This window comes from Vipera berus, assembly GCF_964194415.1.
Source record: "Vipera berus genome assembly, chromosome: 2".
Classification (NCBI taxonomy): domain Eukaryota; kingdom Metazoa; phylum Chordata; class Lepidosauria; order Squamata; family Viperidae; genus Vipera; species Vipera berus.
In genome coordinates this window covers 74,332,476-74,359,742 of record NC_138203.1, presented here as the reverse complement: position 1 = coordinate 74,359,742, position 27,267 = coordinate 74,332,476, and the positions used below count along the sequence as shown (strand labels likewise).

Genomic DNA, 27,267 nt, shown 5'->3' with positions numbered 1-27,267 from the left:
TTAAAATTTGCTGTCTTATGGCCATGAATTATATATTATAGTAACAATTTAGAGTATTATTACTCACCAGTTTCAATCTCTGCAATGGTATCCTGCTCGTGTCTATTGGCGTTCTCTCTGTGACATTACCAAACCTGACTTCAGGAATAGCAATTGCACACATGACGTGAGCCCACCTATAAAATTACAGAAAAGTACATGCATGCAAAGACAAAAGAAATACAAAATTAAAAAAATTAAAACAAAAGTTCATGTAATTATTTTTGCATATTTCCAAAACTGCATGTAAATCAAGATCATGGTTTTAAATATTTTAAAATGTTGAATTCATTTTTAAATATGACCTTCAGGTAGTCATATGAAATAAAAGTACTGTATTCAATTTAATTTCTCTTTTTCTCCATATGATTATTTCCAGTTGTATCAACTATGCAATTTTTGAAACTTAATTCATATTTAGTTTTTTAAAAACTATATTGAGGTGATATTAATGATTTTAATTAATTTAAAGCAGGGTAAAGTTATATTTTGATTTAATCTCTATAACAATAAAATATGAGACAACTACAATTATTTATTACAAGAGCCTTGGTGGAGCAGTGGGCTAATGCCTCCTTAAGTAACACCAGCTGCCTGCAATTAGTGCAGGTTCGCATCCTTCCGAGGTAGGTAAAATGAGGACCCAGATTGTTGGGGGCAATTAAGCTGACTTTGTAATAATGCCACTTGGGGGGTGTATGAAAGCCCTAATAAGCAGGCATATACATAGAATGAAAGCTACTGCTAAGCTTGTAAGCCGCCCTGAGTCTTCGGAGAAGGTTTGGATATAAATGGAATTAAAATAAAAAATTAAAAAAAAATTATTTATTTTATTCTATTTCTTAGATTTCTTTGCCACCCATCTCATCAAGAGTCGACTCTGGGAGCTTACAAACCTTAAAAGCTAATAAAATAGTTAAGCAATAAATAATCATAACAGCAATAATTTAGAGTAAAAAATTGGGAGGAAGGGAGAGAATGCACGTAAGGGGGTGCCTTGTTTTAATCCATCAGCCACTCCAATGTGATGCGCTCCTGTTGGTTGAATGAAACATTTATATATCTAAGAATTTAATAGATTTATATGCTATTTTAATAATATGTACTTTTACAGTTGCTTAAAACAGGAAATAAAATTTATTTATTCTTTGATTGCAAAGTGGTTACTTGTTCAGTATTCCAATATTACCTTAGAAGTAAACTGAATATTTTAGAATATTCAAATTCAGTTAATACTTCTTTATTATTATTCCATGCTTAGCTGGTAACTTGTAACTGCACATTCATTTTCCTATAATACTCTGTACTAGAGCTTTGTCAAACTTTGTCTCTAACTTGACAAACATTGGACCAGTATGGAATTTCATTCTTTTATAGCATCAATGGATTTATCCCAACTGACTATTTATCTGCACAGATAATACATGTAAAATAATCTGGAGAAATCATTAAGTCTTATGATATAACTTTATATATCTTAAGTACATTTAACTTAATTTTTAGCCATTAACTATTTTTAGCCAGATTTCATTTTATCTGCATTTTTAAGTGAATTTGATTCATACTTCTCAAAGTAACATGCACATTTGAACATAATTATTCTTCAGATACCATGTTTTTAAAAATTAAAAATTTGAGAATTTTTTAAAGAAAAATTGTATATTCGGAGCACTTTTGAACAAGTACAAAGATTTCTTGTTTTTTTTAAATTGGAATATAGTGAGATTTGAGGAAAGATTAGCAACTGCAATAGCACTTAGGCCACTCCATTGTGCTTTACAGCACTTTCTGAGCAGTTTACAATGTCAGCATATTGCCCTGAACAATCTGGGTCCTCATTTTACCATCCTCAAAAGGATGGAAGGCTGAGTCATCCTCAAGCCTTGTCAAGATCAAACTCCAAACTATGGGCAGAGTTAACCTGAAATACTGCATTCTAAATACTGCATCACCAGGGCAATGTACTACATTTACATTGCTCTGAACATAAGCCTAGAATTTGAATGAAACAGATAAATAGATACAGTATAACACTGTGAATAAATGAAGTGAATAAGAAACCATTTACTGTGTTCCAAAATGAAACATACAAGGGAATTATCAGTGGGAAAATAATAATAGGCAGACTTGTATATTAAAGCATAAGATAAAATAAGATATTGTAATGACTAATCACAGTTGGCTTTAAAAATAGCAATAGTTTACCTATAGACTCTTCTAAAAGTAATGTTTGTCATGAAGATCATCTGTGAATACTTTTTCATTAACCTGGTGTCCAAATTCTCATTGTTAGAAACTGAGAATGAGTGGAGCTTCTTATGTCACATTTACCCTAATTTTCAAACCAGTATTTCAGTTCTCATGCAAACAGTGCCTGTCAGGGAGAGCAATTTACTAAGGAAACTTGCAGATGCTACTGAATTACATATCCCAGCAATTCCAGTCAGCATTTAATTCAACACCAGTTCAAATAGTACATGGGATTGCCCCTCCCATGCACTAGTTCACAGGTCTGCAACCCGCGGCTCCGGAGCCACATGCGGCTCTTTCAGCCGTCTCCTGCGGCTCCCAGTCCTCTGCCATGTGCAGTCCCAAAAAAAAAGTGGGACTAAAAAAGTTCAACCCATCGTCCAGTACGCTCACACAGAGAAGGCCTCCTCAGGGTACCGTCAGCTAGGCAATGTCGGCTGGCGACCCCCAGGGGGAGGGCCTTCTCTGTGGGAGCACCAACCCTATGGAATCAGCTCCCCCCTGAGCTTCGGATAGCCCAAAACCTCCAATCCTTTCGCCGCGGCCTCAAAACACACCTGTTCCACCAAGCTGACCTAGACTGACAGGCATCTTAATTAATTTATATTTAGTATTTTTAATTCATTTTTAAATTCTCTAATTTTTTATTGCACTGATGTTCTCAATTTCATTTATCTTGATTTATGCACTTATTATATGTTTTATTGTGAGCCGCCCTGAGTCCTTCAGGAGATAGGGCGGGATATAAATCCCATCAATAAATAAATAAATAAAACCAATCAATTCAAATATGCAGGGTAGGTGCATATCTCGCCTTGGCTCCACTCTTCAGTCAAACCCTGTTCTGCACTTGCACGCATGTACGTGCATGCGCACACATTTTTTGCGGCTCCCCGTTTTTCCTTTTGTGAGGGAACCGGTTCCGAGTGGCTCTTTCACTGTTTCAGGTTGCTGACCCCTGCACTAGTTGAACTATTGGTAATACTTTAAAAGTTCATTATTGTTGATAAAATAGCAAAGATGGAATCGAGGGAGCTTATTGGATAAGTTACTTACTTTTTGTCAGTAGTTTGCTTGAGTGCTCCACCTCTCAAATTACAGAGGCAACATTCCTATGGGAGAGCAGAGGAGAGGAAGAATTAACCTTAAACTGCAATAAACTTTATATAATTGATTGTAAAATATAAATAACAATTAATCTCAATCTAATCTTTACCGTCATAAAACAGCATAATATAAATAACAGTGTTTTAATGGCTTTCAGTGCTTTTTTGAGATATTAAAATATTTTAAGGTAAAGGTAAAGTTTCCCCCGCACATGCGTGCTAGTCGTTTCCGACTCTAGGGGCCGGTGCTCATCTCCGTTTCAAAACCGAAGAGCCAGCGCTTGTCCGAGAACATCTCCGTGGTCATGTGGCCGGCATGACTAGACGCCAAAGGCGCACAGAACGCTGTTACCTTCCCACCAGTAGTGGTCCCTATTTTTCTACTTGCATTTTTACGTGCTTTCGAACTGCTAGGTTGGCAGAAGCTGGGACGAGTAACAGGCGCTCACTCTGTTACGCGGCACTCGGGATTCGACCCGCCAAACTGCCGACCTTCCGATCGACAAGCTCAGCGTCCTAACCCACTGAGCCACCGCGTCCCTTTTAAAATATTTTATTAAATAGTAAATATTTTAATCCCTCTAAAAAGTTAATGGAAGTAGAGAAATCACATGACGTTCTGGAAATAGAATTTGTACAGACTTTTGTTAAATGTTATAATATATGAAAATTACACTTAAATCTGCTGAATTATTTTGGACAGATTACTATGCAGCCTCTGCTTGAAAATCTCCAGGGATAATAGCCCATTCCTCTGGCTGCGACCTCTTACCATCAGAAAATTCTTTCTAACATTTCCCTGTAGTTTCATCTGATGTCCACTTTCTCCTCTTTATGACCGTCCTTCAGATGTCTTAAGACAGCCATTATATCACCCTTAGTCTTCTCCGTTACAGGTCTGTCTGTTTGTTTGTCTGTCTGTCTGTCTGTCTCTGTCTCTGTCTCTCTCTGTCTCTCTCTCTCTCTTTGTGTGTGTGTGTGTGTGTGTGTGTGTGTGTTTGCTAGAACTGCATTCCCAAAAAAAGACATGATCAGGATATATTTTTTTAAAAAATGTTAACTAGACTAAAATTAAGTTTATGTAAAATAAGCTATACAATTTATAAATTTAATTGATGACCCAAATACAAACCATTTTCTCTCACATACATAAACCTTTCTTACATATATAAATACAAAATACAAACACGTGCATCCTTCCAGTAGAAACTGCAAAAAAGAAGGGGGGAAAACAGGATGCGTTTACAGTGAGGAGAAAGAAAGTATTAGAAGGAAAGGGATGAGAAAAGAGGAGATAAGATGACAGAGACAACTGGACTGTTTAAACATTACAAAAATATTACACTCAAGAAGCAAGCTGATTCTTTTTAAAAAAAAATGAAGGCATTTGGTAACAGCAAAGCATGATGATTGTAACCTCCTTCACTTCTGTTTCATTCACACAGCATCACTGATTCCTCTCAGCTAATGTAAAAGCTTCCACCTACTCACTGGTAATTATTGAGTGGGTGGAACGTCATCTTCCTATCACATGAATAAGATTTTGGTAGGACTTCCTCCAAAGAAAACATGCTCATTCATAGTCTTCAAGTCATCTGACTGAAAGAATGGTCACTAAAATCTGAGAAATCTTTATAGCCTCAGGAGCAGGATGGGGGGAAATTATGTGGATTCACAGATGACTTTTCAAAGAATCACAATTACTGGTTTTTTTATATTACGGTGGAGCAGTGGGCTAATGCCTCCTTAAGTAACACCAGCTGCCTGCAATTATTGCAGGTTCGCATCCCGCCAGGCTCAAGGTTGACTCAGCCTTCCATCCTTCCGAGGTAGGTAAAATGAGGACCCAGATTGTTGGGGGCAATTAAGCTGACTTTGTAATAATGCCGCTTGGAGGGGATGTGAAAGCCCTAATAAGCAGGCATATACATAGAATGAAGGCTACTGCTAAGCTTGTAAGCCGCCCTGAGTCTTCGGAGAAGGGCGGGATATAAATGGAATAAAAAAAAAAAAGAAGCTTCCCAAAAGGGGCAGACAAATCAAGAAAGCAGGAAGCAGCATCAACTTGAGTCCAAGGTTCCGTCTGATTATGTCAAAAGTACAGAGATCACTATCACCACGTAGGTACCCTTCATAAATTTAGGTGAGCAACTATCTGAAGGAAGGCTACTCATTAAGATAAGTTTCCTAGAGGAATGTTCCCACAGCTGTACAAAAAACAACTGATACTTCATAACAAAATCAACCCTTGCAGATTACACTGTGCATTTCTCTCTCTCTCTCTTTTTTTTACAAAATGTTATTGAATATACAGTTAAAAACACAGAAAACACAGTGGACATGATACAACTTCCCTGGCTTAAACAATATTATTAGTATTACCTTGTGAAAAGAAAAAGAAAAAGGTCTCTTTACAATATGACAAAATATACGTACAGAATCTGTGAACTCTCTAGTAATGGTATAGGGTTTCCTGCCTGAGCAGGGGGTTGGACTAGATGACCTCCAAGGTCCCTTCCAACTTTTATTATTATTATTATTATTATTATTATTATTATTATTATTATTATTATTATTATTATTATTATTATTATAAATATTCTTTCGATCGTGTACATTACAGTTACATAACTTTCAATTCTATCTTATAGAGAATACTAGTGTAAAGATTTCTAAGCTGTCGACTTATCAATCAACATTTGTCCCAGCCTTCCTCCTTAACTCTAGCCATTTATACACTTCATTCCAAATTTCGTAATAGTCTGTTTCAGTTTTGTTCTTAAGCTCTAATGTTAACCTATCCCCGTGGAGGCGAACCTATGGCATGCGTGCCACAGATGGCACGCAGAGCCCTCTCTGTGGGCACACGTGCCGTTGCCCCAGTCCTAGGCCTTCAGCTGGGTTTTACAAAACCTTTTCGCTTTAGGTCTCTGCCGCTGTGTGCAAAAAAAAGGTTAATCAATCCATTTCAACTTCTCGCAGGAAAAAAAAAGATCTCACAAAGTTGGAATTGATTGATTGAACTTTTTAGTCCCACCCAGTCTGCTGTTACCACTGCAGCCACGCCCACCCAATGGGCCACACCCACCAGGCACCCGACGATACATAAGTGGGTTTTGGGTTGCAGTTTGGGCACTCAATCTCTAAAAGGTTCGCCATCACTGACCTATCCATTTCGGCGCAGGATAGGATTGTATTTATTCTTCTTCGGTGGGGGTTTCTTTTCCCTTCCATTTCTGAGCATAGGCTAGTCTTGCTGCAGTTAGAATGTGCAGTACTAAATATAAAGATCCTTTACTGAATTTATCCTTAGTAATCCTGAATAAAAAAAGTTTCTGGTTTTAATTCGATTTTTTGTGATATCTCTTCCAGCCAATTTTTTTATCTGATGCCAAAATTCTTGAGCTTTTAGGCACTCCCACCACATGTAATAGTAAGTCTCTAGCAGTTTTCTACATTTCCAACATATCGAAGAATTTTTTTATCCATTTTTGCTATTCTTGTGGGGGGGAGATGCCATCTGTAAAACATCTTATATAGATTTTCTTTATAGGTGGTAGCTAACATTAGCCTCCTGTTCCTATCCCATAAGGTTCCCCCGCACATGCATGCTAGTCGTTTCCAACTCTAGGGGCCGGTGCTCATCTCTGTTTCAAAGGCGAAGAGCCAGCACTTGTCTGAGGACGTCTCCATGGTCATGTGGCCGGCATGACTAGACGCCAAAGGTGCACGGAACGCTGTTACCTTCCCACCGTAGTGGTTCCTATTTTTCTACTTGCATTTTTACGTGCTTTCGAACTGCTAGGTTGGCAGAAGCTGGGAAGAGTAACAGGCACTCACTGTGTTACGCGGTACTTGGGATTTGACCCACCAAACTGCCGACCTTCTGATAGACAAGCTCAGCGTCCTAACCCACTGAGCCACCGCGTCCCTTTTTCCTATCCCATAATAATTGCCAATTATCTAGATCGATACTGTAGCCAAAATTTTTGCTCCAAATTAGCATTGTGACTTTTACTTGTTCTTCTAGCGTGTCTTGTTCTAATAAATATTGATATATCTTATCATTTTATCTTCTGTTCCTAATAGAATTTTATCTAATTCTGTGCGTTTTAATTTTATCCAGGGTTCTTTTTTATCTTTTCTGTATCGTGATTGTATTTGCAGATATGCCCACCATTCTAGCTCTATGCCATCTTCTAAACTTTTTTCCCTTGTTTTCAATTCTCCACTTTCATATAAAATGTCTTCATATGTAATTACCTTTCCTAAATTCATAAATTTTGGGTGCATAAATATCTCCAATGTCGATATCCAATTGGGAATTTTTATGTAATTATTTTTTTTAATTTTAGTCCAAACATCTAATAGTGCCCGTCTTATATAATGCTTCTGAAAATACTGGTAATCCACTGAAAATAAAAGGATAATGTCTGATGAATGCTGGAGAGATAAAGGAAGTCTCTAAGGAAGTCAAAAAAATATAACCAGGAAAATCAAGTACCATCTCAAATATAGTCTGGATACCACCTTTCGCATGAACAAAATGTATTGAGGTTAAACAATGCCTTCTCCTTATGAAAAAAACTGGACATAAATCAGCCTGGATAGCATCAAACTCATAGATCTTGCAGAAATTGACTATAACTATTAAAAATGCTGTTTTTTGAAACACAAGATGTAACCATCAAATAGGCATAGATTCAAAGGACTTACTTAATGAGTGACTAAGAGAAAAAGGATTTCCCCGTAGACACAAGGCTAGAAAAAGTTTCAGCGTAATAAAAGATATAAACCTCTAGTTCATGCCATAATCAGAATAGGAATAAAGGAATAAACTGAATTTCCTTCATTGCAAAAGAAACAAGCATTTTGAAAAATGTCTTTGTTGAAAGTTTGTGAGAGATCTCAATTAGTTATTACATTAAGCATAAGTGTGTCACTGATGTGATTCTTGACTTTGTTAGCTGTCTTGATAGTAAATATCACAAAAATACAGCAGTTCCATTATTAATGGAAACTGGCAATACTTTCCTTTCTATATAAAAACACTAGAGTAAACCCATATTTAATGCTCCACTTGACCTTGGAGTTCACTGGGATTTAAAGGAATTGGGGAATGGAAGCAGGATAAGCACTAATGTTCAGATATAACAAAGAAAATAAATGCAACATCTTCTCTCTTGGGCAGAAAGGCAAGATATTAATTGAAAATAATAATAATAATAATAATAATAATAATCTCATCTTAACCTATATTGTGTGGTTACAAATCATTCCATACATGGATAGATCTAAAGGCAAAATAGACTGTCAACCATCTCCATATCCATTCCTTAATGTGTACAGAACCATTAAATTGGTTTACAGGTAGTCCTTGACTTACAACCACAATTAAGCTTAAAAGTTATGCTGCTAAGTAAGACATTTATTAAGTGAGTTTTACCCCATTTTACAACCTTTTTTGCCAGAGTTATTAAGTGAATCATTGCACTTGTTAAGTTAGTAACATGGCTATTAAGTGAATCTGGCTTCCCATTGACTTTGCTTGTTAGAAGGTTGCAAAAGATGAACTTGGGACACTGCAACTGTCATAAATATGAGTCAGTTGCCAAGCATCTGAATTTTGGTCATGTGACTACGGGGATGCTGTAATGGGCGTAAGTGTGAAAAATGGTCATAAGTCTTTTTTTCAGTACCATTGTAACTTCGAATGGTCACTAAACAAAGTGTTGTAAGTCAAGGACAACCTGTATTAGCAAATTCTCTAGCCTGCCAAATAAGTCAATACTGTATAAAATTAATGAGAAATATACCACCCAAAAGTGCCAAGATAAATGAAAGAAGCTTCATACTTTGTCGCTTGCTGCTCCTAAAATACCTGATGTCTTAGTATTTGTAAAAATCTCCCGTCCTATTTTACTATCTTAATATTTATAAATCAAACATAAAGTACTTTGATACTTTATACTCATGTACTCATATATACTTATATACTTTATACTTTCCCATGTATTTATGGAAAAACTGTTCTTTGTCTTGTAAATTAATAAAATCTACAGAAAGCATTTCTGTGGTAATGCTCAATGATGTACTTCATTCTAAGCATAAAGATGGCTTGGAGGATCTTGCCACCTACCCTGGGTTTGCGGATCCTTGCTTTATAACATGGTGCTCAGTATCACATGCTGCTTTATCACTTAAAGAAATGACTTGATTGCACATAATCAATCAATCAACATGTGATTAGCAAGCTGTCTTAGAGAAATAGGCAAAGAAAGATGGCATTATCACATAATGATATCACATAACAGTGATATCAAACTGCACAAGCTTGGTAATAATTCTCAACAGAGAACAATACAATAAGATTCTTCTCCCCCCACCTTTTAAAAAAAACAATTAAATTTATTTCACTATTCTTTTATGTAGTATGTGAATGCTGGACTGGTAAACCTTAATAATAAACACGCATATATAACACAGGTGTTCAATGATATAAATCAGCGGTTCCTAACTTTTTACCACACACCCCTAGAACGTTTCTGATATATTCTCGCACCCCTTACAAAGGTTTGAAATAACAGCAATGAATTATGCATATACATTATAATTTTGAAACTTCTAAACCCAAGTTTTCATACCCCCTGGGATATCATCTTGCACCCACAGAGGGTGCAAGCACCTGCAGTTCAGAACTCCTGATATAAATGAAAGATTGTCTGGGAAACACATATGCATATAAAGAGAATTGTAATGGCAAGGGATCAAAAGACAATCAAATAGTGACTAATGAATCTGCTGTCATGAACAAGCAGTAAGTGAATAATAATATACAGCAAAATTAAAAAATATTCACGAACAACAAAGGTATATTGTTATTGACTAGGGTTTTCCCAGTTGTAACATGGCTGTGAAAGGAGGACCCTCAGAAAGGTTAAATGAAAAAGAAAAGTTTTTAATTGTTGGAGAATACCATAGATCAGAGGTCCCCAACCTTTTGGGCACCAGGGATCAGTTCCGTGGAGAAAGGTTTTTCCATGAACCGGAGTGTGCATGGTTTTGTGTGCTGCCTGCATCCCACTGATGGTGCTTTGGTTGTTTGTGCAGACTGGTTGCTGGCATGCTGCAGCCCAGACTGGGGGTTGGGGACCCCTCCCATAGATTGCAAGAACTAATCATTCAGCCACAAGAATGAGTGTACCAATAAGCACAATAATTTACAATTTGGCCTCTTCCTAACAAAGACAGACAAAGAGAGAGACATTTAATAGTAAAATTTACTCTTGCCCTTAGTATAATTATTGGGAGAAGGTATGAGAAAAATGAATAGATGTGGCTGTTTCTGAATACTTGGGAGAAGATTTCTACAAAAAGGCTTTGCCTTAGAACAGGGATGTCAAACTCGCAACGTCACAGAACGTGTCACGATGTATTGTAACTTTTTTTTCCATTGCTGGCAATTGGGTGGGTGCGGTTTCGGCATGACGCATCCAGCCTGCAGGCCAGGAGTTTGACACCCCTACCTTAGAAGGTTCAAAATGAAATGTGATAATACTACAAAAATATATATTAATAACATAAAATGCAAAATTAGCATATTACTAATCTCATCAGGAATATACAACTGCGATCAGCTAGCTAGGCAAATGCTATGAACTTAGATCATACTGGGCTACAATCTATATTTTGGGAACCTGGGAATTGTTTTCAGGAAAGCAAAATCAATGGGTCAGTACCAGCCAAGGCAGGTTAAAGGTGGATTGATTGAGTTTGATTCTGGTTGACTAGTATAATAACGGAAGTCATTTAGTACACATGCAAGGCAAACTGTCAGATTAGGTATCTGGATAATGGTATATAAGGCAACCTACCTCTGCTGCTCCTGACAAAAAGCTGTGACCTTAGTAATTGCTATCACTGTTAGATAAGTGTTCTTAAAAGATGTGCCCCCAGACAAGTGCTGCAGACTAGATTTCATTTTCTCTACAAGCACATCTTATCTGATCAGGTCAGAAGGTTATTTCCTCATCAAGCACATGCTATAGTGATTACATCTGAACATAATCTTCAATTTAAATAGTCTCATTAAAAGCTATGAATCTTATGGAGTGTAAATGTGAAGAGAGTCTATTAAAATGAACAAAAAAGAGGCAAGTATAATTCTCACAGTAAATTGATTTATCTTTTTTTGTCAATTATTCTTCGGGTGGCTGAATGAGGGGAAAAAATCAGAAATCATTGTCAAGACAAATCATTCCTATATGAGCTTTGGGGGGGGGAGGAATGGAGTGTCCTTCCTTCTAAGTGCTTTGCGTCTGTGGCTACAATATGGCAAAATTACAAGTTCCTATTTTTACTTAAATAGAGTTGAAATAATTCTTAGAAAATATAAGTGTGCCAGCCTCATTTTTCCCCTGTTGATTTCATTCTACTAAAAGTATGTTAAGACACTAAGACAGGGGTCCCCAGCCCCGGTCCGTGGACCGGCACCAGTCCGTGTCATGCCAGAAATCGGTCCGTGCAAACAAGCGAAGCCCCATCTGCAGGATGCAGGCAGCACACAAAACCACACCCCCTCCGGTCCACAAAAAATCCTCTCTCCACAGAACCATTCCCTGGTGCCCAAAAGGTTGGGGACCTCTGCATTAAGGTACATCCTGGTATCTTATAATGCTGCCTAAAATCATTTGTTTAAAATGTAGCAAGTTTCATATCAGCATTTGGAAGAAAAAAACCCAATTTGTTTGAAAACTATTTTCACCTATCTTTAACCATCTTTAATAGCAAACTGCAGAGATTAAACACAATAGACTATGAGAGGGACTCACAAAAATTAAAATAATGAATACATTTAGATTGAAGATTAAAACATTGACATGGGTTCTACAAAAAACTGTTAACAAGTTCAGTAAGGTCAGGATTTTAGTATTTGTGTTTTCTTGATAAGGGTGCTGAATGTTCCATTTTATAATCTACATTTAGCAGGGAAACATTAAAAGCAAATCTCACTTAAAGTTGTATTTAAATTTGTTTTTCTACCAACAATTGGCTCTTAAAGCAATTATACAAGGTGTCTACAGAATGGCTAGGGAGGAATATGATTAAACATGAATTCAAATTCTTCCCCTATATTGTTAATTCTCAAATCCTTTTAGGATAATTTTATTGTTTTATCTATTTTTTATATTTGTATCCATTTTATACTTCGCGAATTCAAAGTTTATGCTACACATATTGCTAATTTTAATCTCTTTTCTCTTTTGTCACACATATGTAGCCTAAGCAAGCAACAATGTTTTTTTAATTTAATATAGTTTTTAGCCAAAATTCTTTCTTTGCATTTACCTTTCTTAATTGCCCTGATATTGTCAATTTAATTTTGAATACTAATTTTGAATGCCAATTCCCTTATGCAGGTTAATGACCATAATAAAGTATTTCAATTTCCACTTACATATTTAAGTGCAAACAAAGCAAAACCAAAAAAAGTGAAACTTCCAAACTGAACAGCCAAAATCCATTTATGTACAACATCTGATGAAATAAAAATACTTTTGAATCATATTCTGACCTTTTTTGCAAAAGAATTCCCAGGCCTGGGAGGGACTCTTTTTATTTTTACTAGACTTTGTCATATAGTACCAATTTGGGTCTTTATACATGACAGCCAGCACTCCAACACTCTGAATCATGTCTGAAAATGGATGGTAGCTAGTTATGAATGGCATGAAGTAGACACAGGTAGGAGCAGCTTTCAAAGCAGCTGCTTCAGCTTTGCAAAAATTGCAGCTGCTTTATGATCCAGATATGGTTCCTATGCATTTCCATGTATTGCAAAGCACTTCTTTCAAGTAGCTTTTTTAAAAGAATACAGTCATATGCATGACTGGCTACAGTCAATTGTTTCTATACAGCATTCTGGAATTTCTGAACTTTTCAAATTGCAGTAGAGAGGATTCCAAAACATAATTCAATTGATAAATTTAAATTTAAATTAAACTAAACATAATTACGTAATTGATCGATCTGCAAGATCTGGCACTCTTGGGAATACATTATGGTTAAGCATAACAATGCAATCTAAGCCTCAGTCAAAACTTGAGTATTCAAGTTCAGAAATGAATCCAGGAGTACCCTGAAACAATATTTTCAAGAAAAGGGGTTTGTTTAGTGCAGCCTGAATTCCAATTCCTTGGTGTCCCTATCAACAGTAATTTTGTCTCATTTGCCATAAATGGCATTATTCATACCATTACCAATGGACATTCATTCACCATTTTAAAAACATCTTTGGATTTTGATACCAAGAAAAAGAGCTATGTCATCACTAGCACTTAGTGCCAGTAAAAATTAAATCCATTTTATTATCTATGTTTAGAGGGCATGTTCTATCCAGGTTTCTAAACAGATTTTTTAAAAAAATCTGTGGGCATATCGGAAATTTTGTTTCCAACATCCCTAACAGAGGAAGATTTTATATGAATCTTCCCCTAATTTGCATAGACATTAACATAAATTGTAGACCAGCTTTTTAAAAGTGTAAATTTCTTTAATGTCATTGTTAGTTACACTAATTTTTCCAGTGCAGGCTTTCAAACTGTTAGCTTCACAAATATGCAATCATTTTTCCCTGCTGCTTATTTGGAACATGTACCATCCAACTCAATCAGTGTGACTCTGGGCAGTGTACAAAATAATCAAGCAACAAATGCAAAAGAAAACAACACACACAATTAAAAATCAACTAAAACAATACATGGCACCCAGAAACATCTCTGCTCATTTTGATCAAAAGGCCTGAGGAAACAACCAGGTTTTGATTGCCTTTCCGAAGGCCGGCAGGTTCAAGGTTAATGACACAGGTTGTCCTCACTTACGTAACTACCCCAATTGAGCCTGGAATTTCTGTTGTAGGTCAGTGCAGTCACTAAGCATGTTACCACATGACCTGACTTGATTTCAGAACCGCTTTTGCAATGGTTATAAAGTGAATCACTGTGGCTATTACAGTTGTTAAACTGGTAAAAAAAATGCTACAAACTGCAGTCACGCGACTGCTGAATGCTGCACCAAGTCATAAATGTGAGCTGAGAACATGTGGACCAGGGGAGAGGGGATGGTGCCACAGTTGTAATCATAGGCAGGTCATAAGTACCTTTTTGGTACTTATGATACAACGTAACTTTGAACAGTCATTAAGAGACACGTAATTAAATGAGACTATATGTTGAAGGAAAATCATTCAAGCGGGAAAACTACATAGATATTGCTGTTTGTGGTTTTAAAAAAATCTTTTTAAATATAATTTTAATGAACTTTTAATTGGAGAAAGATGGATATTACAGTTAATGGAATCATACTTAATGTTCTTCTTGCATCAATTCAGAAAGTTCAGATTGCCTAAGGATCTGCTGGTACAGTTCTACAGAGGAATTATTGAGTCTGTCATTTGTACCTCAATAACTGTCTGGTTTGGCAAAGAATCCAAACAGGAAAAGTACAGACTTTCATGGATAGTTAGGACTGCAGAAAAAATAATTGCAATCAGCCTGCCTTCCACTGAGGACCTCTACACTGCACAAACCAGAAAGAGGGCTGACAAAATATCTACAGACCCTTCACATCCTGGACATAAAGTGTTTCAACTTCTCCCCTCAAGACAACACTACAGGGCATTGCACACCAGAATGACTAGACATAAGGACAGTTTTCCCCCCACCCCCAGGCCATCACTCTGCTAAACACCTAACTCCCACAGCATTGCCTTATGCCAAAAGATATTTACCCATGTAGTAGGCTGTATTGCTATAATGCTTCTGATCTTTTCCATCTTCTCATCTCCTCATTTTTCTCACCTCTCATCTTTCCCACTACCTTCTTCTATTGGTAGATTATGATCTATCAGTTGTTGTTTCTATCTTATGATTTATGATTGTATCTTATGATTTATGATCTATGACTTATCACTTGTTGCTGTTTGTATATACACTGAGCTTATGCACCAGAGACAATTCCTTGTATGTCCAATCACACTTGGTCAATAAAGAATTTCTATTCTATTCTATTCTATTCTATTCTATTCTATTCTATTCTATTCTATTCTATTCTATTCTATTCTATTCTATTCTATTCTATTCTATTCTATTCTATTCTATTCTATCCCATCCCATCCCATCCCATCCCATCCCATCCCATCCTATTATTTGATTAGGGCCTGTCCTCACACTGGAGCCTCCATCTCATTGCTAGACTACCTCTGAGATAGAATGAAGTCCAGCTAAGGTAGTCAGCAAGTAAATACCAATTGCAGCATGAAACCTAAAAAGGATGTCATTGACAAAGAAACGTTTTTGGGGAGAAGACACCCAATAATGCTAGATTACTTGACAGAAGCTCATCTTATTTTCTTTTTTTAAAAAAATGTTTTATTATTTTTTTAAGAATTACAATCTTTTGTGCTTAGTAAACAACATGTTGTCTGGGTTCACATATTTAACATTAATTTCTTCAATATAAATCTATCCAGTACTGCACAATCCAGTATTTTTTCCCTGATCCTCTTTTCTTCCCCATATTTTTTACATTTTCCCCTCATTACACAGTTACAATTTTGGCACCGCTAATGTATTCAAAGTTAGCTATAAGCATCTTCATCATATTTTACTAATGTTATACAAATAACAATAATATCAATTCATAAATCAATATCCTGTTTTTTGTGCTCTTGTTAAAAGTTTGATTTCCCATCAATATTTGAAGTATCTTTATCAGTTAAGATTCTTCTTAGTTTCTGTTCCACAGTGGTCCAATGCTAGCTCAAGCAGGAATTAGTATTAGTTCTTAATGCAATACTAATCTTTCAATATAAATATTAATATTTTGTTGCACAGGGGTATTTTCCTGAATCTGTCTTTTAGGTTTGAGAAATAAAACAGGATTAGGCTGGAGAGGGAAGAAAATAAGACATGTCAGGGTTATGGAAAGTGAAATAATTTGTGTTTGTTTCATGGATAAAGATGCTTGGGGGAGGAAAGGCAATATAAAATATAACATGGTTTCCAGCATTTGAATTGAGGGAAAGGACAATATGGGGGATTATTGGTAAATTGCCAAGTTATGTAGAACCTCTTTTAATAAATGTGATTATGGAGATCTCCATATTTATTAAGCCAAATTTCAATTTAAAAGCATCATAGCAGTCAATTCTATTTTCTATTTTAATATAGATCTTTCCTTAAGTCTTTCACTCCCCAATCCTGGTCAAGTACATCTCAAATTTAGACTCAGTTTAATGATTTCACTCAAACTAGAAAAATTCTCTAAATAAATTGACAAAAACAGTGTGGTTGAAGAATTGAATGAGTAGCCGTTTTTTAAATGAAATAATGCTGAATATTCACATTTTAAAACTAGCAAGGCATATTTCTCAGCATGTTTGCTTTACGAAAATTCTGTCACTGTTAAAACTACAGCAAGCATAGCTTGTAAACTGGACTCTCTGTTAGATATTGTGGTATGTTTATCCATCTCAGCTAGATAAATTTAACACTGTCAGAGATTTGTATTTATAATATATAATACTAAAATTGTATACAAAGAAGTCTCGGGAGAAGACAGAATGTCTGTATTTCCTTGCCAAATAGACAGCCAAAGGTGTATTCCAAAATGTTTTTGGCATTCAGCCTTCCCTCCTCCCCAATTTCATATACAGACTTTAAAAAAAAAAGAAAAAGAAAAAGTGAAAGTGAAAGTGAAAAAAATTGTAACTTTTCCCCTAAAAAAAATATTTTAACATATGCCCCTAAATTAAGAAAAGTTAAATGCATTTTAAAATATTAGAATGCGTCTTTCTTACCAGGATTACGCATAGAAAATAATCTTACATTTCCCCCCCCCCAAAAAAAGTATTCAATTGTGTCATCAGTTAAGCTTTGGGGGGTCAAAAAGGTGAGAAATACATAAATAAAAGACACTTCCATACGAAATGTTTCCACTCCCCTCAATCAACATTGGAAGCCAATTTGCAATCATCTTCACTTTTACCAGCCTCAAAATGCTGAGAACATGCTTAGGCCAATCAGTATTCCCCCAGCTGACAAGGGGAAGAGTATAAAGAGTAGACTGCTGAGCCAGATCCTTGAGAAACAAAAGACCTTTAGCCCTATTCCACAGAAACAAGGAAGGAAGGAAGGAAGGAAGGAAGGAAGGAAGGAAGGAAGGAAGGAAGGAAGGAAGGAAGGAAGGAAGGAAGGAAGGAAGGAAGGAAGGAAGGAAGGAAGGAAGGAAGGAAGGAAGGAAGGAAGGAAGGAAGGAAGGAAGGAATCTATTCCTTTTTGTGCTTTACATTTGAATAGGAAATGATAGCTTCATATTCATAATTGGCAGGAGGGAAGAAAACTCCAGGAGTTGTGGGCAAAGCAACTCAAAAGAACTCACGCAAACACAACAAAGCTGCAATGATGCAACTGTTAAAAGGACAACAACAGAGCATTAGAAAACAGGTAAGCAATCATAGCTGTCCCAAGCTAGATTTAAAAGAGAACAGAATCCTTATATAGGAGAAACCTGAGATGATTATTCAACAAGCAGGAAAAACAAACAAACATCCACACACACTTTCAAACTGCACTTAATAAGAGGAAGTACCAACCATCCCTTCCTCAGTGATTTTTTTGGGAATATACCAGATAATATGCATTTCTTCAGAAGCATGCATAGCTAGTTAAATGGAACCCACTTTAGCTAAGGTCAACATGGAATTGCAGTACATCCTTGCAGTACATATGTTATGAGCTATAGACTTCCAGTTTATATTCTCCATTATACATTTGCTGCTCAGAATTATGAAGAAAATAAATATTTTAGTACGAATGAGAAAACCGTAGGAAACTGTTATTTAATTTATACACATTTACTGATTTTCAATCTTTAACATAAACTGTTAGAATTCTTATCTTCCCATTTAGCCTTATAAATAAAATGAAGGCATTCGTGTCTGAACGGACTGCCAGAAGAATAAATTCAGGACTACGTACTGTACAGGATGCCTTCTTCCCTGAATTGTTAGTCATTATTCTTCCTGACTTTATTAGTAGTTTCTGCTCAAAAAACGTTTAAGATTAATGAGGCATTCCTCTCAATCAAGAAGCTATGGGTGAATATAGTTTCACTTTCAAGAACAGGGCAGATGAATTTTTAAACTTCTTGGTTCTTTTATTCTCCAGACAAAGCAGGGCCATTCTTTTCCCTTCTTGATTTTCTTTAAATTAGCCCCCACCACCAAAGGTGGGTAATACAGAATTCTTTGTCTTCTTCAGTAACTATTAGCAGACACATAGTAAACAGTGCAAAAATAAATAAATAAATAAAAATGCACAAAATCTTTTGAAGGGGTGGGAATGGGACATGAATGAATGAATGAATGAATCCCTCCATCTTGCCTTCTACCCACTCTCAACCACCCTTGCCCACTCTCTCCCCACAGGACATAACGGGCCTGGGTGCAAGCCACGGTGGCAGAGTGGCTTGGCCTTACACCTGCAACCCCATAGAGGTGAGAGCTCTATGGGGTTTGCTTCACCCAGAGTACGTTCTGGACCACCCCCGGAAGCAGAGTCACAACCCATTGTGAGAGGATGAGGAATGGCCTGCTTCTGGGGGTTCGCCCGGCCAAGTGGCAGTGGCAGGGCGACGATCCAGAAACGCACCTACCCGACTCGACCCTCCTACAATTCACCATCCAGGGGACTGCCTTCCCGGAACCCCTTATGACTATGCTGGTTCAATACTCCAGCACAGTACTACACGCCCTCAGGGGTTCCCCACTCTCCTGGGTGCGACCCGCCTGCATCACATCCAATCTCGATGACGGGCCCAACCACTGGGCCTCTGAGAGATGGCCGGGCAGGGTCAGGGTCCTCCAGCATAAGCCCAACAAGAGGCCCCTGATTAAGTTCTTAGCTAAGTTTTTTGTGGGGTTAGGGAGGGGGGAGGGAGAAGACTATGGTTGCGCGGGAAAGGCACGCCTTCCAGCCACCATAACGCATGCCAGGCCCACGACCATTCGCGACGGCGTACAACGAGGACCAGTCGCCGATAACACCCAGTGGCGTATTGACAAACATCCCATCCCTAGGATGGTGGGGAATGGCAGAAGGTGCACAGACAGAGGGCCATATCATCACCGGGAGTGTCATCTCCGCTCTGTAAAAGCGGTGAGATGCTCCGACCCTCTGTTCTCCCCCGGAGGACCCGGGAGCAAAGGTGCGCCCCCTCCCATGCTAAGGCTGGTCTACCTGAATGCAAGGTCCGTAGCTAACAAAGCCCACCTCATTCGTGACCTAGTGGAGAGCGAGCATGCGGACCTGGCTTGCATCACGGAAACCTGGCTGGGCCCAGAGGGTGGTGTTCCTCTGGTTGACCTCTGCCCGCCAGGTTTCCAGGTGCTGCACCAGCCTCGGGCTCATGGGAGGGGTGGGGGAGTGGCAGTTATCATCAGGGAATCCCTTAGCCCGCGAGAGACCACCGTCCCTCAGATGGTCGGGTGTGAGTCTCTCCTACTGAGATACGGCCCAGGGGCGCAGTTGGGCCTGCTGCTGGCGTACCTACCACCTAATCGTGCAGCGGCGGCCCTGCCCGAGCTACTCGATGCCCTCTCAGGGTTGGTGGTTGAATTCCCAAGACTCATGGTCTTGGGCGACTTTAATCTACCGTCCCTGGGAGGATCGTCCGAACTGGCTCGGGAGTTCATGGCTTCCATGGCGGCCATGGACCTGTCGCAAATAATTTCTGGACCGACTCATGAGAGAGGCCACACCCCAGACTTGGTGTTCTTGTCTGGACGGTGGCGTGATGATATCGGTGGGGGCACCACAACTGTTACGCCCCTGTCATGGACCGATCACCACCTCCTGCGGCTAGACTTCCCCCTTGCCACCCCCCACCGTGGGTGCACGGTGCCAGTCAGATGGTACCGCCCTAGGCGCCTAATGGACCCTGATAAGTTCCAGGCAGCGCTTAGGGACACGCATGCACTCCCTGCTCACAGCTCGGCGGATGCCTTAGTGGAAGCCTGGGAAAAGGCAGCCACGGAGGCTCTGGACCGAGTTGTACCCTTGCGGCCTCTGACCCGGCGCAGATCCCAGCGAGCCCCATGGTTCACCGAGGAGCTCCGGGAGATGAAGCGTCGGAGACGGGGCCTAGAGAGCCGTTGAAGATCCAGCCGATCCGAATCCGACCGATTGCGACTAAGAATCCTCACCAGGTCTTATCTCGCTGCGATAAGGGTGGCAAAATCCAACTATTTTTCCACCCTCATCGCGTCCGCAGATAATCGCCCGGCTGCCTTGTTCAGGGTGACTCGCTACCTATTAAACCAAGAGGTGAGGGAGGAACCCTTGCAGGGTCGAGCCGAGGAATTCGGTCAATATCTGCTGGATAAAATTGCTCGGATTCGAACTGGCCTGGACTCCAACTGGGCTGAGATGGAAGAACAAGACATGGACAGTCTTGTCGACGTCATCTGGGATGAATTTGATCCTGTAACTCCTAAGGAAGTGGACAGGATTATGAGAAGGTTGAGCTCCTCCACATGCTTACTGGACCCGTGCCCTTCCTGGCTGGCCTATGCAGCTCGAGAGGGGACACGTGGATGGTTCCTAGCGGTCATCTCTGCTTCTCTGAGTGAGGGTCACTTCCCCACCGCCTTGAAGGAGGCGGTGGTGAGACCTCTCCTCAAGAAGCCCACCTTGGACCCATCCTCTTTAAATAACTTTCGTCCAGTCTCCAATCTTCGCTTCCTTGCGAAGGTTGTTGAGAGCGTGGTGGCGCACCAACTTCCTCAGATCCTGGATGAAGCGGTTTATCTAGACCTGTACCAATCGGGTTTCAGGCCGGGCTACAGCACGGAGACGGCATTGGTCGCTCTGATGAATGATCTCTGGAGAGCCCGGGACAGGGGCTATTCCTCTGTCCTAGTCTTATTAGACCTCTCGGCGGCTTTCGATACCATCGACCATGGTATCTTGCTGCGACGCCTCAGGGGACTGGGAGTGGGAGGCACGGTTCTGCGTTGGTTCTCCTCCTTTCTCCAGGGTCGCTCGCAGTCGGTGCTGACAGGGGGACAGAGGTCGACCCCGAGGCCTCTCGCTTGCGGAGTCCCTCAGGGGTCGGTCCTCTCGCCTCTCCTGTTCAACATCTACATGAAACCGCTGGGTGAGATCAATCGCAGTTTTGGAGTAGGGTTCCATCAGTATGCTGATGACACCCAGCTTTTTATCTCAACTCCAAACAATATCAGTGATGCCCTAGACGTGATGTCCCGCTGCCTGAAAGCGGTCCGGGAATGGATGGGGAGGAACAGGCTTCAACTGAACCCGGACAAGACTGAATGGCTGTACGTTCCGGCAAACCAGGATATTCAGAATGTCCCATTGCTTTACCAACCGAAATCCGGATGGCCCCCGACCTCCGTACCTTCCGTCGCGACTTAAAAACTTTCCTGTTCCAGCAGTCCGGCCTGGCATGATAGCGTTAATTGGGGTCCCAGTTTGTTTTCACTATTGTTTTTATTACTTTTTATTGTTCATCTGTATACCTTCCTTCCTCTGTACACCGCCCCGAGTCCCTCGGGAGAAGGGCGGTTTATAAAAACTAATAAATAAATAATAAATAAATAAATGTCTTGAATGATGCAAGAATTGAGTCATTGTGAGTACTGCCAAAAGGAAAGGCTGTAGGGATGACTATATGTAGTTAAGGGATTTATTCATAAATATCTTTTTAGGGGTCTTCTAAAAAAAGAACTAAAAAAGAGGGGAAAGGTGGTATGGACTAGAAACTGTTTTATAACTGTATTTCATTCTACATACCACATATACTGTAATATACTGTATATATACAGTAACTAGTGAGCATTAACATTATTTTAAATTATTTCTCTTCAAAATACAATCACAAATACAAACTGAAGAATTTTATGGCAGATTAGAACATGTGCCAAATACCATTTAGAAAGAGCATAGTACTTTGCATAACTACGATACGAAAGCTAGAGAAACTGAAGAAGTAGACATTGTCAATTGAGTGTTGCAAAGAGAATGCTTATGTTCACTGCTAATACCTGCTTCAAGCAACAGAAAAGCAAGCTCCACACTGGACATTACCATATGGGTAACAGTGGAATCAGATCAATGAATAATTCAAAATAGAAGGCAGAAAAATACAATCCAGTCCAGCAGAATACTTCTAGTGTTTATTATGGAACCAATCATGAATTATTAAATATATCAAATATTTTAGAAAAATAAAGGGAGGAGGTATGCCAGAGAAGTCCACCCAAAATTTCACGGAAAAGATCAAAATAGATTTTATAACAAGAAAAGCCACTTTCCCCCAAAAAAGATGGAGAAATCCTTGGACAACAAAATGGATATACAAGGACTGAACACAACAGGTTTTCAACATCATGCAAAAAAAAAGTTAAAGATATTTTGATAATGAATGCCAATACATTTTTTAAAAAGGGAAGAAAAATAAAATGTTTTAAAAACGTGAGAAATTAAAAGGATACTTGCAATTAGAAACTAATAAAGAGTAAATCATAAATGATACCTTAGGCAAAATTTTAAGACAAGAAAGATAATATTAATCAGAACAATTAGTGAAACAGAGGGTAAACACATGAAAATGGTAGATTGGACTATCTCTGGGCTCGGGAATAAAGGTAGAAAATGTGCAGGAGAAGTAAAGTCAACATTAAAAATGCTGAGCTTGTTAGCTGGAAAGCTGACAGTCCGGATTTAAGACCTGAGCACAACTGGGTAAGCTCCTGTTACTTGTCGCAGCTCCTGCTCACCCAGCAGTTCAAAAGCATGCAAATGCGAGTAGATAGATAGGTACCACTTTGGTGGGACCATAACCGCATTCCGTGCACCTCAGCATATAGTCATGCTGACCACATGACCATGGAAGTGTCTTTGGATAACGCTGGCTCCCTTGGCTAAGAAACGGAGATGAGCACCTCCCCCCAGAGTTGGACATGACTGAACAGGGGAAACCTTTACCTTTACCTTTTATTATCTCCATGCTCAGGGGGAAAAGAGGTAGACAATATGCAGGAGAAGTAAAGATAAATCCTAGAGACAAAGTCATTGAAAAAGATATTTGCGTGTCAAGATCAAAATTGTTAAAGCAATAGTTTCCCATCTCTGTTAACATGTGGCAGTTAAACCTGGGCATTGCAAAAGGGTAAGAAACAGAATGCAATTGCCTTCATATTAGGGATTTAGTGACAATTACTGAAAGTAACAGCATGGATTGCAGGAAGAATCAATTGGTTGATCTGGATGAAAGAACCATTGCTTGCTTGAGATGATCAGCAAGCAGAAATTCATACATTTTGGACATGTGATTCAATTGGATGACTGACTACAAAATTATAACATTTAGCAGGATTAATGAAAACAGAATGGATAAAGTAGACAGATTGATAAATTATCAGAACTAATGATTGGGTGAGATGGTGGGCAGCTGCTTTTCCTGGAATGAATATAACTCAGGGGGGAAAAAATAACCTCAGCTCCAATGTCAACCAAAGAAGAACCAATACAGATGCTGCCTTCCCCACTCTCTGATATAGAGTATCCTGACCTGGAGTTGGAGGAAGGCCTCCCAAGTTTTGAGAATGCCAGTAGCATGTATAGAGGTTAAGATGATAGCAAAGCAAAGGAATAATCACTTGCAATGGAAACACCTGACGTTTTTCCTTGTCTGACTCTAGTAGTAAAGAATTCTTGAATATTAAGGGCCCTACTGAGGTGAGATACTTTGTAGGAACATTTGCAACATCAGAAGATGTTGGACGTTATATGAATTATGCATGTTGCATGAATTCTTGACTATTGGACTGGTTCCAGCAACTGCACCTACCTCTGCACTGAAGCTTGACTTCTGTAATTAGACTTTTACTTCAGTGTTACTGCCTGATCCCCTGCAACCCAGATGAAAGCCTGATGCCTAATTTATGGCTCTACAAGCAAATACAATGATCTATTCTCTGATCTATGACTAACTTGTTTCACTTTCTGCTGGAACATAGGTTGCAAAACAGTTGTTCATAGAGTTGCTCAAGGCTTATTTTTAGACTTCAGTTTTGGTCCCAGCACTAAAACCTACTCTTACATTTATCTATTCATAGGACTGTATCATTATGTGTAGGTATTATTAGATGAGAAGCCCTCATCATTCTAAACATTACTGATCTACCTACTCAATGAAACTCATGATAATTCTTACTAATGCTAAAAGGTGCCAGGTCAGTTCCTTGGCTGAAATAAAACTGACAAACTCTGGTTAGAGCAGCAGGGCTGTTTATCTCCATTTACTGAACTAAACTGATAATTACATTCTGACTTAAAAGACACACTGTCAGTTCTTGGGATTGACTTCTACCATTCCCCCTCCTTTCTAAACCCACCCACAACTCTTACAGAAGCTGTAACAAAAGCAGTTTCATAAGACCCAGAACTTCTGATTGTCTGATAAGGAACCTTTCACAATTTTCTCGGATAACCGACAAAGGAAGAAAAATTCAATTTTGCCTGGAAAGAATGCCTATCCTGCTAAAACGAAAACGTATTACACATTCAGAAATGGACTCTAGGAACATTTTAATAGCAGTTCACCAAGCAAACTCTGAATTAGCTGTATGTGAATCAATGTTTTTGTATTAATCTGTTCTACATTGGCATTTGCCATTTTATTTGCCTGCCTTGGTTAATATGCACATCATATTTGCTACCTTCTGTTTGTTCTTTACCAACAGCTGGAAGGAATTATTGTCCCTGCCAACTTGTTCAGTCTACTTCTTTTCCTAAAAAATAAATAAATTAATATATTCCATAGTAGGACTGAGGCAGTCACTATTTATTGCAAAGTTCACTTACTAATCCTTCTCTTCCTAATTTGTGTAGGACAGGGGTAGGCAACCTTGGCTCTTTTATGACTCGTGGACTTCAACTCCCAGAATTCCTGAGCCAGCCGGCTCAGGAATTCTGGGAGTTGAAGTCCACGAGTCATAAAAGAGCCAGGGTTGCCTACCCCTGGTGTAGGACAAAGGATAGTTCTTCAGTTACATCAGAGATAACATACAAATATGTTATGAAAAATTATAGATACAAAAGTCAATTAGCAAAATAAATTAGTTTTTAAAAGTATAAAGTAGCCCAGTGTGGTTTTAGGTATTCAGTTTTTACGAGGAACGACAGCCCAGGATCTGGGTATCTTGAGGCTGCCTTCTGCCATCTTTAACTGAGCGCCCAGATCTGAGAGACCTTAGGAACAGCCTTTCTCGTTATTGCCCCCTTCCCTTGGGGCATTTCCTCATACCTCTGATTGTATCCAAAAGTGTTATGGTTTCAATAGGCCATTAAGGCTTTTCAAAACACTTTTTTAGAGGGCCTTGGGGATCTGTTCCAATATTTTCTCTCCTGCACTAAGAATAGTACTGCTTGTTGTTTCTTGTTACTTTTAGGCAATGCTGTTTTTAAAAAGTTAGTGTTTTAATCTCATTACTGGATGGGGGAATGTTATCTACTAACAGTCACACATGAATGGAGCACGGGATAAACCCAAAATAAGCAAGCAGGTAAATATAATTTCGTGCATAATTTCATAGCTGTAATGTAATGTATAGACGACCTTGGGGAATGAGGGGAAAATATGCTGTCTAAGAAACAGACATGGAGGCCCTCAGTGGCTTAATGGTCAGAGAAAAAAACTTAGGAAGGATCTGCCCTAATAGATCAAGCGGTTAAAAGTGACAGTGGGAAGTTTGTACCATCAGACTTGCAAATTTGTATGAATGTAGCCTTGTAATAAAGTAGAGGTACTTCATCTAGCCCTGTTTACTGTATGGTTTACCTGGAAGGGCTACAATAGCTTTAGATGGAAAGAAATGCCAATTTTTACAAACTGAATGGTAAATTCTGGACTACTGTACTACATGTTGAATTTATCAGCACTTATAAAATAAAAATAATACAGTAGCACACATATATTTTTGAATAATTGATATCCCTTTATACCCATCATGTTTATAAAATGTTCTCTCAGCACATTGTGGGTTTAGGATTTTTTCCCCCTTTAACCACCTTTAGCTTCATGAAATGTTTCAACTAACTTGAGATAAATGAAAGTGCTATGCCTTATTATTGTCTCTAAATGTGAAAGTTGGCTCAAATTTCAGTAGTTTTATCTTCTACAATCTTACAACTTAATTATTCTGAAGATTTTAGTTATTGGGTTCATTCAGTTGAATTTACCATAAAAATAAACTTAATTTTTAGAGGAAATCAGTAAACTATAAAAAGATTCAGCATTTCTTGCAGGAAAAGAAACTTATACTGGAACAACATAGGAAATGTATTCAAGGAGTAAGAGGTATGCATCTTGAAACCATTCAACCCCAGCCATGAGAAAGCATAAACATAGCATAAGATATAAATATTTTCGTTAAAAGTACATTACCATTCCCCCAAATCCCACATAAAATACATTTGTAAAATAGAAGAACATCAGAAACATGTCTTTCTTTAATATCATAAAACTAAAATCTCAATAGAAAATAAAGATTTCAAATTATTGCTATTTTGAGGCGTACATTATATTCTATATAATTCTTTTATATACCAATTACCTGTATAATATGTATTCAACAAAGAATTTCAGTCTACTGCTTTGCACCTTTGAACTTAAGTATTTACCCTTCATTGTTATCAATTTTAAATTTCAGTCTGTTCATCCAGCTACAAAGGGTGGTAATAAATAATTGACAGTCCATTAATCTTTCTAGATGGAATATTGTGCAAAC

At 38.5% G+C, this 27,267-nt stretch overlaps 1 protein-coding gene across 1 annotated transcript in view; it reads right to left on the bottom strand.

Annotated features, from left to right (window-relative positions):
- The window catches only part of KDM4C (lysine demethylase 4C), a 218,205-nt gene that overhangs the window by 39,901 nt on the left and 151,037 nt on the right, over positions 1-27,267 (bottom strand). Inside the window, exons 17-18 of the mRNA XM_081319370.1 lie at positions 3,346-3,401; positions 68-176 (exon numbers count right to left, since the gene is read on the bottom strand). Of these exons, the coding sequence (XP_081175496.1) occupies positions 68-176; positions 3,346-3,401 (165 nt within the window). The remainder of the gene's footprint in view (positions 1-67; positions 177-3,345; positions 3,402-27,267) is intronic.